Source organism: Lolium perenne, chromosome 7 (genome assembly GCF_019359855.2).
Source record: "Lolium perenne isolate Kyuss_39 chromosome 7, Kyuss_2.0, whole genome shotgun sequence".
In the NCBI taxonomy this organism is placed as follows: domain Eukaryota; kingdom Viridiplantae; phylum Streptophyta; class Magnoliopsida; order Poales; family Poaceae; genus Lolium; species Lolium perenne.
In genome coordinates, this window is record NC_067250.2 from 307497963 (window position 1) to 307515992 (window position 18030).

The following is an 18030-nucleotide window of genomic DNA, read 5'->3' on the forward strand; positions in this document are numbered from 1 at the left end:
ACTCTAATTCTATCTCTTCTGCTTAATTAGATACCACATCAACATTTTTGTGAGCCTAACTTGCATGATACTAACTAAGATACTAGCATTATGACCAGCCTTAGCATCGACCAAGAACGGAGTAATTAAGTACGATCACTTAATTGTGAACTAACAAAATTATTTATCGAAAAACAAAAAGCTGCACAATTCCGAAATACAGTATTTTTACAAAAATGTGCAAATGCAATGGAACTGGGAAAAAGAGAGACATGCACACTCTCGAGTAAGAAATTAGCGAGCCAGTTGGTGTAGAACATTGAACACTGGCTGGCTCCAGCATCTGCCTCCTCAGGTTTTCCGGTGATTGATCCGTCTACTGATCTCGCAGGAGAATTTACAAACCAGACGAACGGCAACAAGGAAAAACGTACGTCTCTCTCAGCGCGCGACGACTCCCACCCTTGGCCCCGACGTCGGTACCTAAGCCGAGGCCACTCCGCCTCCGCGCGACGCCTATTCTTAGCTCTCCCCGCCACCTCCGTCGTCGTCGTCCTCCTCGCACCACCTCCACCCACCCGCCTTTTCTTTCTTTAGCCGCCGCCGCCCGCGCGCCCACGCGCCGCACGCGCGCCTCTCGTTTCCCTCCACCCGCGCGGCATGGCCGGCGACGGCGAGCTCGCCGGCGCCGCCAGGCTGCTCCTCCTCCTCCTGGCCGCCCTCGTCGCGGTGGCGGCGGCGGCCGGGCCATCCGAGGCCGACGTCCTCCTCTCTTTCCGGGCGACCCTGCGCGGGCCCACGGGCGACCGCCCGCCGGCGCCGCTGGACCAGTGGGTCACCTCCCCCGGCTCCGGCCCATGCGGCCTGCCGGTGTGGTACGCCGTGCGGTGCCACCCGGTCACGAACCAGGTGCTCGTCCTCCGCCTCGAGTACCTCGGCCTCCAGGGCCCCGCCCCCGACATGGCGCCGCTCGCGGGCCTCCCGGGCCTCCGCTCGCTCAGCTTCGCAAACAACAACCTCACCGGCACCTTCCCCGCGGGGCTCTCCAAGCTCGGGATGCTCAAGCTGCTCTACCTCTCCCGCAACCGCCTCTCCGGCGACATCCCCGACGACGCCTTCGCCGCCATGAAGGGGCTCATGAAGCTATACCTCACCAACAACGACTTCACCGGCCACATCCCGGGCTCCATCGTCACGTCGCCCAAGCTCCTCGTGCTGCAGCTCTCCAAGAACAGGTTCGATGGGCCCATCCCGGACCTGAACCAGAAGGGCCTCCAGCTCGTCGACGTCTCCAACAACAACCTCTCCGGCCCCGTCCCCGAGCAGCTCCAACATTTCGGCGTCGCCGCGTTCCAAGGTGAGCTTCCTTCGTTCATTCATTGCACGGCGACGTGCGCGCATGCATCATGCACGTAACGTTTCTATATTTTCCTGCATAATCGATCGATCGTGCGTGCATGATGTTACTATATTGATTATCCGTATCTCGGTGATGTAGTAACTGAGGTTGACCAATTAATTAGTACTATACCAAGCTCAATCTTTCTAGGAGCCAACGTCGAAATAAACATATTTAATAGTGAGATTTTTGGTGTAACGAAAGTAGCTTAACGTTCATATTTAATTGTTGCGTTATACTACAAGTAGTAATTTTTTTGGTAAATGCTACAATATCCAGCATTACCGCGCTTACATAAGACTTGCCAGCTGCCACAATGAAAGTATCATAGTAGTATCATGCATGACATGTTGGTCTATGATACTATCTTATGATACTATGTATTGTGGGGGTAGTATCATAAATTAGTATCATGTGCATGTTACTAGTGTATGATACTTTCCATTGTGATTAGTCTAAGCAAACTCATGATTAAGATTTTATTTTTTGAGGAAACGACCAAAATAAATTCTACAGTAGGACATTGAAATCGAGTTGGAACAATATAATTATCTGCGCTGAGTTTTCTTTTAACTTCGAATTTCAAGCTGACATCCTCGGGTTTCTACCCGCTTTCGTGGTTCCTTGCCTCAGTGGCGTAACGCCAAGATGAATCGACCATTTCCAAAGCACACACTCGCAAAAGATTCCCTATTTGCTTTCGATTACACCGGGAGTACCCATTTCAACGTATATTTCAATCTACGTCCTAGCTTCATTTACCAACTCTTAGAGCAACCATCAAAACTCACAAGAGGGTCAAGCTTTGCACGGCATGATGTGTAGTGCTATGTAACGAGCAAGTTGTTAGGGTTTATGGGTTCGCAATTGCAGTTCACCAAAGCCGTGAGGATACAGTGATGCCTAAATTGGAGATGGAAGCCAACATAATGACTCACCCAAATGCAATGGTACACACGAGCATGAAGATGAGGAAGTGGTAGAAAAGACCATTCATCCGAACTCGAATGACATTCGCAAATCGAGCTTCGAAGCCATGATGTTGGCATAGGGGACTAGAAGAGCATGAGGTTTGGCTTACGTCACGAGGTAGTTGCTCGATTCGTGAGGCATAGGTTAAAGCTGGTGTAGAGAGCGTGGAAGAGAAAGAAAAGTTAAGAACCTTTGCATCAAGATCCGAAATTTCCAACCGCATGTGCAATATACCAAATTGAGTGAATCATGTTTACTCAAATACTTAAAGCTTCTCTTAATAAAGCTTCCGTTATAATACTCAAATTTTTGCTTTTTGTAAATCTTGGTTGAGCAATCCATGTGACAAGTTACAATTCTGCATCTTCCCTTAATAAAAAAAAAATAGAAGCCTAGATAAATTCCGAAATTTCCATCTAGTATGTGAAATATACCGAATTGTGTAAATCATGTTTACTGAAATTCTCAAACCCTCAGTGTGCACCATCTGAATATCTGATCCGAACGTGTACACCTGACATGTGTAAATTTTCAGGCAATGAAGGTATGTGCGGCCCGCCGCTGGCCATCGCGTGCCCGCCAGCATCACCCATAGGCGCATCGTCACCGTCGTCGGATTCATCAAACAGCCTAAAGATCCTCATGATCATTGCCATCGCAGTGGTCGCGGTCGGTGGCCTCCTCGCTATCGCTGGCATAATCTTGGCGCTTCTCGCCCGACGCAAAGACGACGCCACCGAGACGCTCGGCGGCAGCGGCGACGCCGCCACCGCGGCCAAGCTGCAGGCCACCGCCGAGCCGGCCATCAAGATCGAAAAGGTGAACAAAATTGGCCGAGTAGAACTTTTGCTGCAATAGTACTGACAAAGTGAAACTGACATGATGGTGCGTGCGTATATATGGGGTGTGATCCGGCAGCGTGACATGGAACAGACGGGCTCGGTGACGGCGGTGCCGGCGAAGCGCGGCGGGCGGCGCGACGGGCTGGTGTTCCTCCAGGAGGGCGGGCCGCGGTTCGAGCTGGAGGACCTGCTCCGGGCCTCGGCGGAGGTGCTGGGCAGCGGCAACTTCGGGGCGTCGTACAAGGCGACGCTGCTGGACGGGGCGTCCATGGTGGTGAAGCGGTTCAAGGAGATGAACGGCGCCGCACGGCAGGACTTCAACGAGCACATGCGCCGCCTGGGCCGCCTGTCCCACCCGAACCTCAACCCGGTGGTGGCCTACCTGTACAAGAAGGACGAGAAGCTGTTCGTGACGGAGCACAAGGCGAACGGCGGCCTGGCCGCGTTCCTCCACGGCGGCGAGAGGTCGGGCCTGCCGAAGCTGGACTGGGCGGCGCGGCTGCGGATCGTCAAGGGCGTGGCGCGCGCGCTGGCGTACCTGTACGAGGAGCTGCCCATGCTGACGGTGCCGCACGGCCACCTCAAGTCCTCCAACGTGCTCCTCGACGACAAGCTGGAGCCGGTGCTGAGCGACTACGCGCTGGTGCCGGTGGTGACGCCGCAGCACGCGTCGCAGGTGATGGTGGCGTACAAGTCGCCCGAGTGCGCGGCGGCGCAGGGCGGCAAGGCGAGCAAGAAGAGCGACGTGTGGACGCTGGGGATCCTGGTGCTGGAGCTGCTCACGGGCAAGTTCCCGGCCAACTACCTGCGCAAGGGGCGCGATCAGGACACCATGATGGACCTGGCCGGCTGGGTCAACTCCGTGGTGCGGGAGGAGTGGACCGGCGAGGTGTTCGACAAGGACATGGGCGGCACCCGCAGCGCCGAGGGGGAGATGGTCAAGCTGCTCAAGGTCGGCCTCGCCTGCTGCGACGCCGACGTCGCCGCGCGCTGGGACATCAAGGAGGCGCTCGCACGCATCGAGGAGGTCCGGGAGCGGGACCCCGACGACAGCAGCACCGCTTCGTCCTACCTCAGCGACGGCGTTTCCGGCGCCGGCGACCAGCCCAACTACATCTCGACGTGATTGTGATTATTAGCAACCAACACTGAAAATTCTTCTTGGGTCGCTCGCGTCGTCGGCTGGTTTGGTTGCAATGCAAGGTGTATCATATATACCCATGGATGTATGTCAGGGTCGCTGTAAATGTATACGTGTGACGGCTTAATTGGGTGCGTGTAAGGATCGTTAGATTTTGTTGAGGAAAATGGTGGGATGTGGTCGTCATCGTCGTCGTAGGAGGTTCTTTGTGTGAGAATAAGGTCGTTTGATTTGTGTTATTCCGTGCTCATAGACAATATTGATGTCGTCGCAGGTGGTATTCCAACGCCGGTGTTGTCAGCGCTCCCGACATTGGTGGAAGCTACAAAATAAAGGACACTATTTTGTTGTTGTTGCTGGGAGCACTTTTCTTTAGGATACTAGAGAAACTAGCAGAGTGCTCGTGCGTTGCCACGACATATCACATATCCTCTATCCAATCTATATTACATATCTCCGATTTGGTAGAAAATAATTGTAAAAAATAACTCACATACAAGACATATGTATGCACCAAACTCATCGCGCTTATATACCATTCTATTTTGCGAATCTACTAGACCATAGTGGCGCGCATTGCTGCGCCCGTCCTTTTGGTATGAGTGAATGAAACTTTTGCCAACATATGTGTAAAAGATATAGGTGTTCCAAATTTCCAAATAATCTAAGATGTCGTTGCTATCAAATATTCTCTTCATCCTATAATATAAGAAATTGTTACATCCAATATATTTTAATATTAAATAAAATAACATCGTATCATATCAAGAAAAAAAGGCCCAGCAAGATATCATTTTGATAAAGCTAAGAACGGACAAATCCACCAGTCTATATATACCAAAGGGACTTTCTTTTCTTCAAGAGCACACATATTTTTTTTAGAAAAAGGGATCAACACAAATTATGATTACTCAAGAAAAGGAACAGCTATATCCCAAAGAACATCTTACAAAGATGAAAAATAATTTAGCTTCATTCAGGTACTTATCACTGCACTTAGCAGCAAGTTGTGGAACGTGAGGTAGAATGTATGTTAAGGAAACACGACTGGATTGCTAAACAAAGAGTTCTCCTTTTTTTTTCGAAATGGGGTGCCCCTGCCTCTGCATCAATTGATGCATACGGCTTTTTATTAAAGTAAGTCACACCAAAACAGTAGTAACAGTACACAATTATTACAGCTCATGGATCACTTAGAGTCTCAACATGGATAAGCCACCTAAAAAAAGCTAGAAGAAAAAAGCGATGTAGCATCATGATGTGAGCCTTTTCTCAGACCGCCAACCGCACTGGCTGTAGAAATCCCGTGCGACCGTCGCCAAACGGTTGCACCCAAAATCCATGTCCGGACGTTCCTCCACCGGCTGCAGGAAGGACCACATATGGATCCAATGAGTGACCAAAGGGATAACCTGCATAAAAGATGGGAAACTCCTTTTGTTAAATATAAAATCATTACGGACTGTCCATATAGCCCACAATAAAGCGCACACACCGACTCTAATGTGGCCTTTATCTTTTTTTGGCACCCCATTTAACCAATTTTCAAACAAATTTGAGACACTAGAAGGAGGAGGTAAATTTGAGACAATAAAGAGTTCTCCTTTTTGAAGTAAAATTATATACGCAGTACGTACTTGATTCGATCTCAGGATGGAAATCAAAAAAAGAAAATCACAAGCCTCTTGTTCTCAACATAGCCCACACTTCCCTATATATAAGTAACAAGAGCCTCAACCCTTAAATTTGTGCATGAACTAAATACAGAGCCATGAATTAACTTCATGCCTTACTTTAAATATACTTTATATGCACACAATGATTATTATTTCACAGCTAAAAACGTGTAGCCACTAAATTTTTGGTTAAGTCCAGCCAACTGAAATTAGGTCGGCTAGAAAATAAGCATACCCAAAGTTATAATTGACAAACTGAGCTAAAACAGTGGATTCGGTTGGGATGGCTGCTTCACGTGTGAGAGCACATAAGTAGAATAAGTGTTCTCACCTGCAAACTCTTTGACTTGAGATGTAAATTCAGTGAAGAATCATTAAACGGCAACACAACTTCTGGATATCTAGGTCAGACCATTATTTGCAAACCTAGCTCCGGGTCTTTTCAGATGGAGTGCAAGGAATTATCTGCACAAATTGAATTAACAATTAGCATTTTCTGATAGACCTTCTACTAACCAAGTGATAAGTGGTTGCTGATAAAATCTTATTGGAATCATTCTGCACCTGGCAATCATAAACAGTGCCAATGATATACGGAAAACAAAAACTTTTAGCCCCTGAAACAGAAAACAATACAAGAAATGAAAGATCACATAGGAAAATTAATACTAATATGAACGCAACAGTAGCGATTGAAAGAACCTTTTGTACAAACGTATAGTGGTCACGAAATAACTGTTCTTGGACCAATATCTCAACCTTAGTGATAGGTCAATAGCTCTGCTGCACGAGAAAAAGCACCTCCATGTAAGAAAACAATGCACTAACAATTCAAAAAAATGTAAGAAAATTCATTCTGCAGATGTAACCATATCATACAGGCTGTATCAGTGTCGATTTTAGAAACAATACATACATTTTTCAGCAACTTGCTTGACAGTTTTTTTTACAATGGGGGAAGGGGGGCGGGGGTATAACAGGAGTATAGTTTAACAACACATACAGCCTTGAGAAGAGATCCCTTTAAGAGGGAAATTGAAACTGTCCTGAAATACTTTCGATGCCTCTTTCCTTTGGTACAATTTATCACTGAAGAAGACAATCATTCATCGATCATGATAGACATGCCAGGAGCCCAATAAGCTTATAAGATGTTCAGATCTTTGACAATAGCCATACAAAAGGTATCGTAGATTTGTCCAAGAAACTTTTGGAACCAGCAATACATAGACCAAAAATTCATTTGCATAAGCGGAATAAGAATTAATCTCGTACCTTCCTTGGAACATTATTTAAACTGCAAGCTTGGTATATTCTCATAGTTGGCCTTTTGATAGGTGAGAAGGAAAACAAAACAAGTCAGCTCCACATGTTCTCAGTCTCTTGTGCCATAGGAAGGGAGCAAGTCCTACATACCTGTCGGATCTGCACCACCGCATGAGGCCTGCTACCTAGGCAAAAAGCATGTCTGCTATAGAAAGGAGAAAATAGGGTGGGTAGGGATCGAACCACAAAATCAAATGCATAGAAGATTTGTGTTACATAACTCCTTATCGAGATGGAAATCATGGCCGCACACTCCAGCCTGCCACCGCCTCCATGATCGAACGTGGGTATGCCAAGCTCGGGCTTTGACTGCCTGGAGCCCCTCACACCCACCGTCTCGGCCGCCTCGACATCAACCGTCAGAGCTAGGATGTTGGGTGTAGAATCGTCATCGCGCCATGAGAGAGAGAGGGAAGCCAAACGATGATGAGGAGGAGAGACCCTTCGATCGTTTCGCCTAAAGACATTAACTTACCTGCATTAATCGGTCCGGCGAGTGGCATCCATCAGTGCTTTCTTCAATGCCGATTTCAATCGCCCGCAGCGCATAACTCTGCAATTGCAGCGACGCGTCCCACCAGTTGCAGGTGCGAGGATATTTACATCGATCCTCAAGGCCCAAAGTGGATCAGATGGGGAGCACTCGGCCTGTTTGAAAGGAATTCCGGCCTGGTTAACCACAGAACTCCCAGGTCAGCTTCGAGAATAGCAGCCCATATAACGATAGGTAGGCTTTTGACGCGAATTAACGGCTGAAATCGGCTCTAGTGACGTTTCGGTAAGCTGGGACGATTTGGAGCGTTGAATACATGCATCGGACGGTTTAGAGTGCCAAATCACTGTGAGAGGACCTAGCTAGGTGAGTTTTACTGTTAACTAATGTGAATTACCAATTATATCATAAAAGATATAGCACCCATGTGAATTGAATTTGACATGATAATAAACATGAGGTTTAACAAATAAAGTAAAACTAAATTGAAAAAAAAAAACTTGCTAAGGTTACAAATGAATAGACACAACCCGCAAATCAAGATATGCAAATCCTCTCGTATTTCACTGCAGAGTTGAACCTTTGAAATGAAAACATAGACACAATGTATGAGTACCATGACATGAATAATATCAAGTACTGCATTAATCTGAAAAGGCAGTCCATATTAGGTGGCCGGGATAGTATGACTTACAAGTTACAAGCATATGAATTAGCAACGCAACATTAACTTGTAAGCTCTCTCACGACCAACACCGTTTGTATTTAGCACAGAGCACACATCAGCCACACGTTCGAAGCATTGTAGCAGCATACACCGGCAGACGCATCAGTACCAGGTCCCTGATAAGTAGCAGCGGCAGCAGTACAGATACATGTATCAACATTCAGAAGAACTTGTCCTCCCCAATCAGCGGCTACAAGATAGAAGAGGATGATCGCAACGCTGCTCGCAGGACCAATATGTTAGATTATTAGGCAATTTCCGTGTGAGTTTAATTACCGAAAGCAACATTACAGATGCACAAGCATACTTAACCATACACATCAGACTAAGCACATGCATCAGATCTGAACATGGAACAAGTAGCAGTGCAAGGTAGGCGAGGTAAATCATGTACATCGCGACCGGGAAGGTCGCACCAGCAGTAGCACTACCACCATGGGAGTTGTTGATGTCGCCCATGGTGTAGTCGGATCTGTCGATGAAGCAGCCGAACCGTCGATGATGAAGACGAACAGCAGCGAGCAGTCGCGCCGAGACGCTCCCCAAAAACCTTATCGCCCGTCTCCCGGTGCAGGATCTCAACGGACGGAGTTTCGGAGGCCTGCTCTTCCGGACGGCTGTGCACGCAGTCGCCGGGATGGGGAAGACTAGAGAGTAGCACAGCAAAAGGAACTTCACGAGAGAGATCTTAGAGTACTATTTTCCAGATCTAATCGGTCTCCTTGTATAGCCTGGGAGGAAGCCGACCCGACCGCGTTGACACGCGTAGGAAGCCAGGGACACGCGGCGAGCATGCACATGCAAGCCGACACGTACCCAACACAGTTGGTGCACCAAGCAAAAATTTAGGCTTCCTTGAGTGTGTCTCGAGGCTGTCCCAAGCTGCCAACGTGATGGGCCTTGAGATTTCAGGAATTGTAGATTACATGGGCTGCCTTATTGGGCTGCAGCCCATCTACATTTAACAATCCCCCACCAGATCTCATATGCACATCAGATGACACATTAGTTCCGTTCGCTGTTTAATATACCTGCACTTCAGTGGAGACTGCTAAGTTGAACTTCCACCTAGGCAAGGTGCTACGCTTGACTACAACTGAACAATGGACTATGCCTTGAATTGTCAGTCTTTGTGCAGTAAGTTTCGCTCAATGCCGGCACGGTACTAGGCTACCTTAGCCTTCCCCTCGGGTGGAGCTTATAAGTCATACTCCTCGGCCCTTCATGAGCTTACTAGAGATTCACCCAAATCTCCCACACTATGACCAGTAGTGTCACTCATATAGGTGTGTTCTTCAAAAGATCGCCCAGTAGGACGGCGTCTTCGCTCATCAAGAGCCGCTCAGAACACATTAAGACATTGTCAACCTGCCTTACAGTAGCTATGAGAGAATTGCATCTGCAGCGGAGTGGGAGTATTAAATTTTCTCTCAACTCAGTTACTCCGGTTTGTTTTCCCAGGTCCTACTTCACGGAATTTCCGATCACATAGGTTGGGTTACTCCCTCGGCAACTCAAGTGGGTCTCAAACCCATCTCCATTGATGCAAGGTCTATCATGTTTCTTGATAGTCCTGTTGTGAAAGGATCTGCCAGATTTTTAGCACTTTGGACATAATCCAATGCTATCACTCCGGAGTTTTTCAGTTTTCTGACAGACTTCAGTCTCCTCTTGATATGTTTGGAACTTTTCATATTATCCTTAGAACTCTTCACTTTGATAATCACAGTTTGATTATCACAGTTCATAAGGATGGCCGGTATTGGTTTTTCAACCATAGGCAAGTCCATCAAGAGCTCACGAAGCCATTCCGCTTCGACAGTAGCTGTATCTAATGATGTGAGTTCTGCTTCCATAGTTGACCTCGTTAAGATGGTCTGCTTGCAAGACTTCCAGGAAACAGTGCCACCACCAAGAGTGAAAACATATCCACTTGTGGCTTTCATTTTAGCATCAGAAATCCAATTGGAATCACTATACCCTTCAAGTCCTCTTGGATACCCGGTATAATGAATTCCATAACTCATGGTTCCCTTTAGATAGCGCATCACTCTCTCAAGAGCATGCCAATGATCATCTCCCGGGTTGGCCACAAACCGGCTAAGTTTGCACACAGCAAACGAGATATCAGGCCTCGTAGCGCAAGCTAAATACATGAGTGAACCAATTATTTGAGAGTATCTTAATTGATCTTTAGTTTCCTTTTCATTCTTTCGAAGCAAGACACTAGGATCATAAGGTGTGAGAGAAGATTTGCAATCAGCATAGCCAAATCTGCTCAATACCTTCTCAACATAATGAGATTGCACAAGTGTAATCCCATTATTCCCATCTCTCAATAGCTTGATGTTTAATATAACATCAGCTTCTCCAAGATCTTTCATCTCGAAACACCGAGATAAGAAGGTTTTTACCTCCTCAATCACTTTGAGACTTGTCCCAAAAATTAGTATGTCATCCACATACAAGCATAGGACAACGCCCTCAACCCCACCATGGCGGTAATACACACATTTGTCAGCTTCATTGACAACAAAGCCCACATATGTCAAAGTTCTTTCAAACTTCTCATGCCATTGTTTGGGAGCTTGTTTAAGGCCATACAAAGATTTCTTTAATTTACACACCTTTCTTTCTTGACCTTGTAGTACGAAACCATCAGGCTGTTCCACGTAAATTTCCTCGTCCAACTCTCCATTTAGGAAAGCCGTCTTAACGTCCATTTGATGAACGAGAAGACCGTGTGAGGCAGCCAATGACAGTAGTACTCGAATGGTGGTCAATCTCGCCACAGGTGAGTAAGTATCGAAGAAATCTTCGCCTTCCTTTTGGGTATAGCCTTTGGCTACAAGCCGAGCTTTGTACTTCTCAATAGTACCATCAGCTCGAAGCTTCTTCTTAAATACCCATTTACATCCTACAGGTTTGCACCCATAAGGACGCTCAGATAACTCCCACGTTCCATTAGCCAAGATGGAATCCATCTCGCTTTGAACCGCTTCCTTCCAGTAGTCTGCATCAGGAGATGCGAGAGCTTCTGAAATGGTAGTGGGAGTATCATCCACAAGATACACAATGAAATCATTACCAAAAGACTTTGCAGTCCTTTGTGTCTTACTCCTTGTGGGAGGTTCATTGTCATCTTCATCATAATCTGAACTCTCATCATCAGATTCCTCATCAGACTCCATAGGAGTTTCATGTATTGGATCAGATTCCCAACTAGACATGCCATGCATATCTCTCTTAGGGAATATATCCTCAAAGAATGTAGCATCTCTTGATTCAAAGATGGTGCCAATATTCATGTCGTCCACTCCAGATTTCACCACAAGAAATCTATAAGCAATGCTATGGGCAGCATAGCCAAGAAAGACACAATCCACGGTTTTTGGTCCAAGCTTTCGCTTTTTGGTGATTGGCAAATTCACTTTTGCCAAACAGCCCCAAGTTCGTAGGTAGGAGAGTGTTGGTCTTTTCTTTTCCCACTCCTCATAAGGGGTAATCTCTTTATTCTTGGCTGGAACACGGTTTAGGACATGACACGAAGTCAATATAGCCTCCCCCCACCATTCCTTGGATAAACCCGAAACATCTAACATGGCGTTAACCAAATCTGTTAGAGTACGGTTTTTTCTTTCCGCAATCCCATTGGATTGTGGGGAATTGGGAGGCGTCCTCTCATGGATTATACCATGTTCCGCACAGAATAAATTGAACTCATTAGAAAAGTACTCTCCACCACGATCGGACCGAACCCTTTTTATCTTTCTTTCAAGTTGGTTCTCAACTTCAGCCTTATAGATTTTAAAGAAATCAAGAGCCTCATCTTTAGTTTTCAGTAGATACACATAACAGTACCTAGTGGAATCATCAATCAAAGTCATGAAATATTTCTTTCCACATCTTGTCAACTCACCATTCATCTCACATAGATCTGAATGCACGAGCTCTAGTGGTGCCAAGTTTCTTTCCTTCGCAGGCTTGTGAGGCTTGCGAGGCTGCTTTGCTTGCACACAAGCATGGCACTTAGAGCCTTTGACAAAGGTGAATTTCGGAATTAAACTCATATCAGCAAGCCGCGTCATACAACCGAAATTAACATGACAAAGTCGTGAATGCCAAACATTAGTTTCATTAACACTAGTGCTTACATGGTTCACAACATTATCACAGAAGTCTTCTAGAGAGAAGCGAAACATTCCCTCACATTCATATCCCTTTCCAACAAAAGTTCCATACTTAGACAGTACAACTTTATTGGACTCAAACACCAACTTAAACCCGTCTTTCATAAGACGGGAGCCACTAACAAGATTCTTCTTGATAGAAGGGACATGCAGCACGTTCCTCAGTTGCACGATCTTTCCCGAAGTAAACTTCAGATCTGCCGTGCCAACACCACGAACAGTAGCATGTAACCCATTCCCCATCATTACTGAGGAACCTCGGGCCTGATAAGAGGTAAACATGGAGATGTCAGCACACACATGAACATTGGCCCCTGTATCAACCCACCATTCCGTGGGCTGAAACACCGAAAGAACGGTAGGTAACATATTACCATACCCTGTAGTTCCTTCATCTGTGTTGCCAATGACCATGCTGACAGAATTTGAGTTCTGTCCAGCCTGACATTTCTTTCCTTTGCGTTGTGGACAGCGATTAGCCCAATGGCATGTCTCGCCACACACCCAGCAAGGATCTTTCTTCTCCGTTTTCCCCTTCTTAAAGTTGGTGGTCTGGGAGACTCCCTTGTTCTTTCCCTTGGATTTGTGGGCATTTTTCTGTACCATATTGGCAGCAGAACGTCCCTCGGTTCCTCCAGTGTGTTTGTCTTTTGCCCTCGCCTTCTCCTCAACATCCAGAGAGCCCATGATATTCTCAACAGAGAACTCATGCCTCTGATGTTTCAGGGAAGTGGCAAAGTTCCTCCATGAAGGGGGAAGCTTAGCGACAATGCATCCCGCGACAAACTTGTCCGGTAGCACACACTTGAGGAGCTCAAGTTCCTTTGCCATGATCTGTATCTCATGAGCCTGTTCTACTACAGATCGGTTCTCAACCATTATGTAGTCATTGAACTGCTCCATAGTATACAGTTCACCTCCGGCATCGGCAGCACCAAACTTAGCGTCTAGTGCATCCCACAGTTCCTTCCCATTTCGGATGTGCAGATAAGTGATGTCTACGTTCCCCCTCCTTTCCTGTAGACAGTGTTGGGCCTCCAAGAGCAGAGGTTTGTAGAACAGCAGCAAGTTTTCCCTTAAGTGGATCACCCAAGGTTTATCGAACTCAGGGAGGAAGAGGTCAAAGATATCCCTCTCATGCAACCCTGCAACCACAAAGCAAGAAGTCTCTTGTGTCCCCAACACACCTAATAGGTGCACTAGTTCGGCGAAGAGATAGTGAAATACAGGTGGTATGAATATATATGAGCAGTAGCAACGGTGCCGTAAAATAGCTTGTGGCGTGTAGTTGATGGTGGTAGTATTGCAGCAGTAGTAACGCAAAGAAACAAGAAACAAGCAGTAGTAACGCAGCAGTATTTAGGAACAAGGCCTAGGGATTACACTTTCACTAGTGGACACTCTCAACATTGATCACATAACAGAATAGATAAATGCATACTCTACACTTTTGTTGGATGATGAACACATTGCGTAGGATTACACGAACCCTCAATGCCGGAGTTAACAAGCTCCACAATAATGCTCATATTTTAGTAACCTTTAGTGTAAGATAGATCAAAAGACTAAACCAAGTACTAGCATAGCATGCACACTGTCACCTTCATGCATATGTAGGAGGAATAGATCACATCAATATTATCATAGCAATAGTTAACTTCGCAATCTACAAGAGATCATGATCATAGCATAAACCAAGTACTAACACGGTGCACACACTGTCACCTTTACACACGTGCAGGAGGAATAGAACTACTTTAATAACTTTGCTAGAGTAGCACATAGATAAATTGTGATACAAACTCATATGAATCTCAATCATGTAAAGCAGCTCATGAGATCATTGTATTGAAGTACATGGAGAGAGATTAACCACATAGCTACCGGTACAGCCCCGAGCCTCGATGGAGAACTACTCCCTCCTCATGGGAGCAGCAAGCGGTGATGAAGATGGCGATGGAGATGGCAGCGGTGTCGATGGAGAAGCCTTCCGGCACTTCCCCGCTCCGGCAGCGTGCCGGAACAGAGACTCCGTCCCCGAGATCTTGGCCTCGCGATGGCGGCGGCTCGGGAAGGTTTTTGTGGTTTCGTCGAACGCCTCGGGGTTTTCGATCCAGGGCTTTATATAGGCGAAGAGGCGGCACAGAGGGCTTCTGGGGCCCACACCATAGGGCGGCGCGGCCCCCTGCGGCCGCGCCAGGGTGTGGTGTGGGGCCCCTGTGGCTCCCCTCCGGCGGCTCTCGGGTGTTCTGGATGGTTCCGGGAAAAATAGGAACCTGGGCGTTGATTTCGTCCGATTCCGAGAATATTTCGTTACTAGGATTTCTGAAACCAAAAACAGCAGAAAACAGGAACTGGCACTTCGGCATCTTGTTAATAGGTTAGTTCCAGAAAATGCACGAATATGACATAAAGTGTGCATAAAACATGTAGATAACATCAATAATGTGGCATGGAACATAAGAAATTATCGATACGTCGGAGACGTATCAGCATCCCCAAGCTTAGTTCTGCTCGTCCCGAGCAGGTAAAACGATAACACGTATAATTTACGGAGTGACATGCCATCATAAACTTGATCATACTATTTGTAAAGCATATGTAGTGAATGCAGCGATCAAAACAATGGTAATGACATGAGTAAACAACTGAATCATAAAGCAAAGACTTTTCATGAATAGCACTTCAAGACAAGCATCAATAAGTCTTGCATAAGAGTTAACTCATAAAGCAATAATTTAAAGTAAAGGCATTGAAGCAACACAAAAGAAGATTAAGTTTCAGCGGTTGCTTTCAACTTGTAACATGTATATCTCATGGATATTGTCAACATAGAGTAACATAACAAGTGCAATAAGCAAGTATGTAGGAATCAATGCACAGTTCACACAAGTGTTTGCTTCTTGAGGTGGAGAGAAATAGGTGAACTGACTCAACATTGAAAAGTAGAAGAATGGTTCTCCATAGAGGAAAAGCATCGATTGCTATATTTGTGCTAGAGCTTTGATTTTGAAAACATGAAACAATTTTGTCAACGGTAGTAATAAAGCATATGTATCATGTAAATTATATCTTACAAGTTGCAAGCCTCATGCATAGTATACTAATAGTGCCCGCACCTTGTCCTAATTAGCTTGGACTACCGGATCATCACAATGCACATGTTTTAACCAAGTGTCACAAAGGGGTACCTCTATGCCGCCTGTACAAAGGTCTAAGGAGAAAGCTCACATTGGATTTCTCGCTATTGATTATTCTCAACTTAGACATCCATACCGGGACAACATAGACAACAGATAATGGACTCCTCTTTTATGCATAAGCATGTAACAACAATTAATAATTTTCTCATATGAGATTGAGGATATATGTCCAAAACTGAAACTTCCACCATGGATCATGGCTTTAGTTAGCGGCCCAATGTTCTTCTCTAACAATATGCATGCTTAACCATAAGGTGGTAGATCTCTCTTACTTAAGACAAGACGAACATGCATAGCAACTCACATGAAATTCAACAAAGAATAGTTGATGGCGTCCCCAGTGAACATGGTTATCGCACAACAAGCAACTTAATAAGAGATAAAGTGCATAAGTACATATTCAATACCACAATAGTTTTTAAGCTATTTGTCCCATGAGCTATATATTGCAAAGGTGAATGATGGAATTTTAAAGGTAGCACTCAAGCAATTTACTTTGGAATGGCGGAGAAATACCATGTAGTAGGTAGGTATGGTGGACACAAATGGCATAGTGGTTGGCTCAAGTATTTTGGATGCATGAGAAGTATTCCCTCTCGATAAAAGGTTTAGGCTAGCAAGGCTTATTTGAAACAAACACAAGGATGAACCGGTGCAGCAAAACTCACATAAAAGACATATTGAAAACATTATAAGACTCTACACCGTCTTCCTTGTTGTTCAAACTCAATACTAGAAATTATCTAGACCTTAGAGAAACCAAATATGCAAACCAAATTTTAGCATGCTCTATGTATTTCTTCATTAATGGGTGCAAAGCATATGATGCAAGAGCTTAATCATGAGCACAACAATTGCCAAGTATCACATTACCCAAAACATTTATAGCAATTACTACATGTATCATTTTCCAATTCCAACCATATAACAATTTAACGAAGGAGAAACTTCGTCATGAATACTATGAGTAGAAACCAAGGACATACTTGTCCATATGCTACAGCGGAGCGTGTCTCTCTCCCACACAAGCATGATGTAATCCAATTTATTCAAACACAAACAAAAACAAAAACAAACAGACGCTCCAAGTAAAGTACATAAGATGTGACGGAATAAAAATATAGTTTCAGGGGAGGAACCTGATAATGTTTTCGATGAAGAAGGGGATGCCTTGGGCATCCCCAAGCTTAGACGCTTGAGTCTTCTTGATATATGCAGGGGTGAACCACCGGGGCATCCCCAAGCTTAGACTTTTCACTCTTCTTGATCATAGTATATCATCCTCCTCTCTTGACCCTTGAAAACTTCCTTCACACCAAACTCGAAACAACTTATTAGAGGGTTAGTGCACAATAAAAATTAACATATTCAGAGGTGACACAATCATTCTTAACACTTCTGGACATTGCATAATGCTACTGGACATTAGTGGATCAAAGAAATTCATCCAACATAGCAAAAGAGGCAATGCGAAATAAAAGGCAGAATCTGTCAAAACAGAACAGTTCATATTGACGAATTTTAAAATGGCACCAGACTTGCTCAAATGAAAATGCTCAAATTGAATGAAAGTTGCGTACATATCTGAGGATCATGCACGTAAATTGGCTTAATTTTCTGAGCTAGCTACAGGGAGGTAGACCCAGATTCGTGACAGCAAAGAAATCTGGAACTGCGCAGTAATCCAAATCTAGTACTTACTTTACTATCAAAGACTTTACTTGGCACAACAAAACACAAAACTAAGATAAGGAGAGGTTGCTACAGTAGTAAACAACTTCCAAGACACAAAATAAAAACAAAGTACTGTAGCAAAATAACACATGGGTTATCTCCCAAGAAGTTCTTTTCTTTATAGCCATTAAGATGGGCTCAGCAGTTTTAATGATGCACTCGCAAGAAATAGTATTTGAAGCAAAAGAGAGCATCAAGAGGCAAATTCAAAACACATTTAAATCTAACATGCTTCCTATGCATAGGAATCTTGTAAATAAACAAGTTCATGAAGAGCAAAGTAGCAAGCATAGGAAGATAAAACAAGTGTAGCTTCAAAAATTTCAGCACATAGAGAGGTGTTTTAGT

At 45.2% G+C, this 18030-nt stretch overlaps 1 protein-coding gene across 1 annotated transcript; it reads left to right on the forward strand.

Annotated features, from left to right (window-relative positions):
* Nucleotides 1-428: 428 nt before the first annotated feature.
* Nucleotides 429-4572, forward strand: LOC127311854 (pollen receptor-like kinase 4). Its single transcript, XM_051342333.2, has 3 exons — nt 429-1336; nt 2886-3169; nt 3269-4572. The coding sequence occupies exons 1-3, from the start codon at nt 640-642 to the stop codon at nt 4316-4318; spliced, it is 2031 nt and encodes a 676-aa protein (XP_051198293.1). The 5' UTR covers nt 429-639; the 3' UTR covers nt 4319-4572.
* The last annotated feature ends 13458 nt before the right edge of the window (nt 4573-18030 follow it).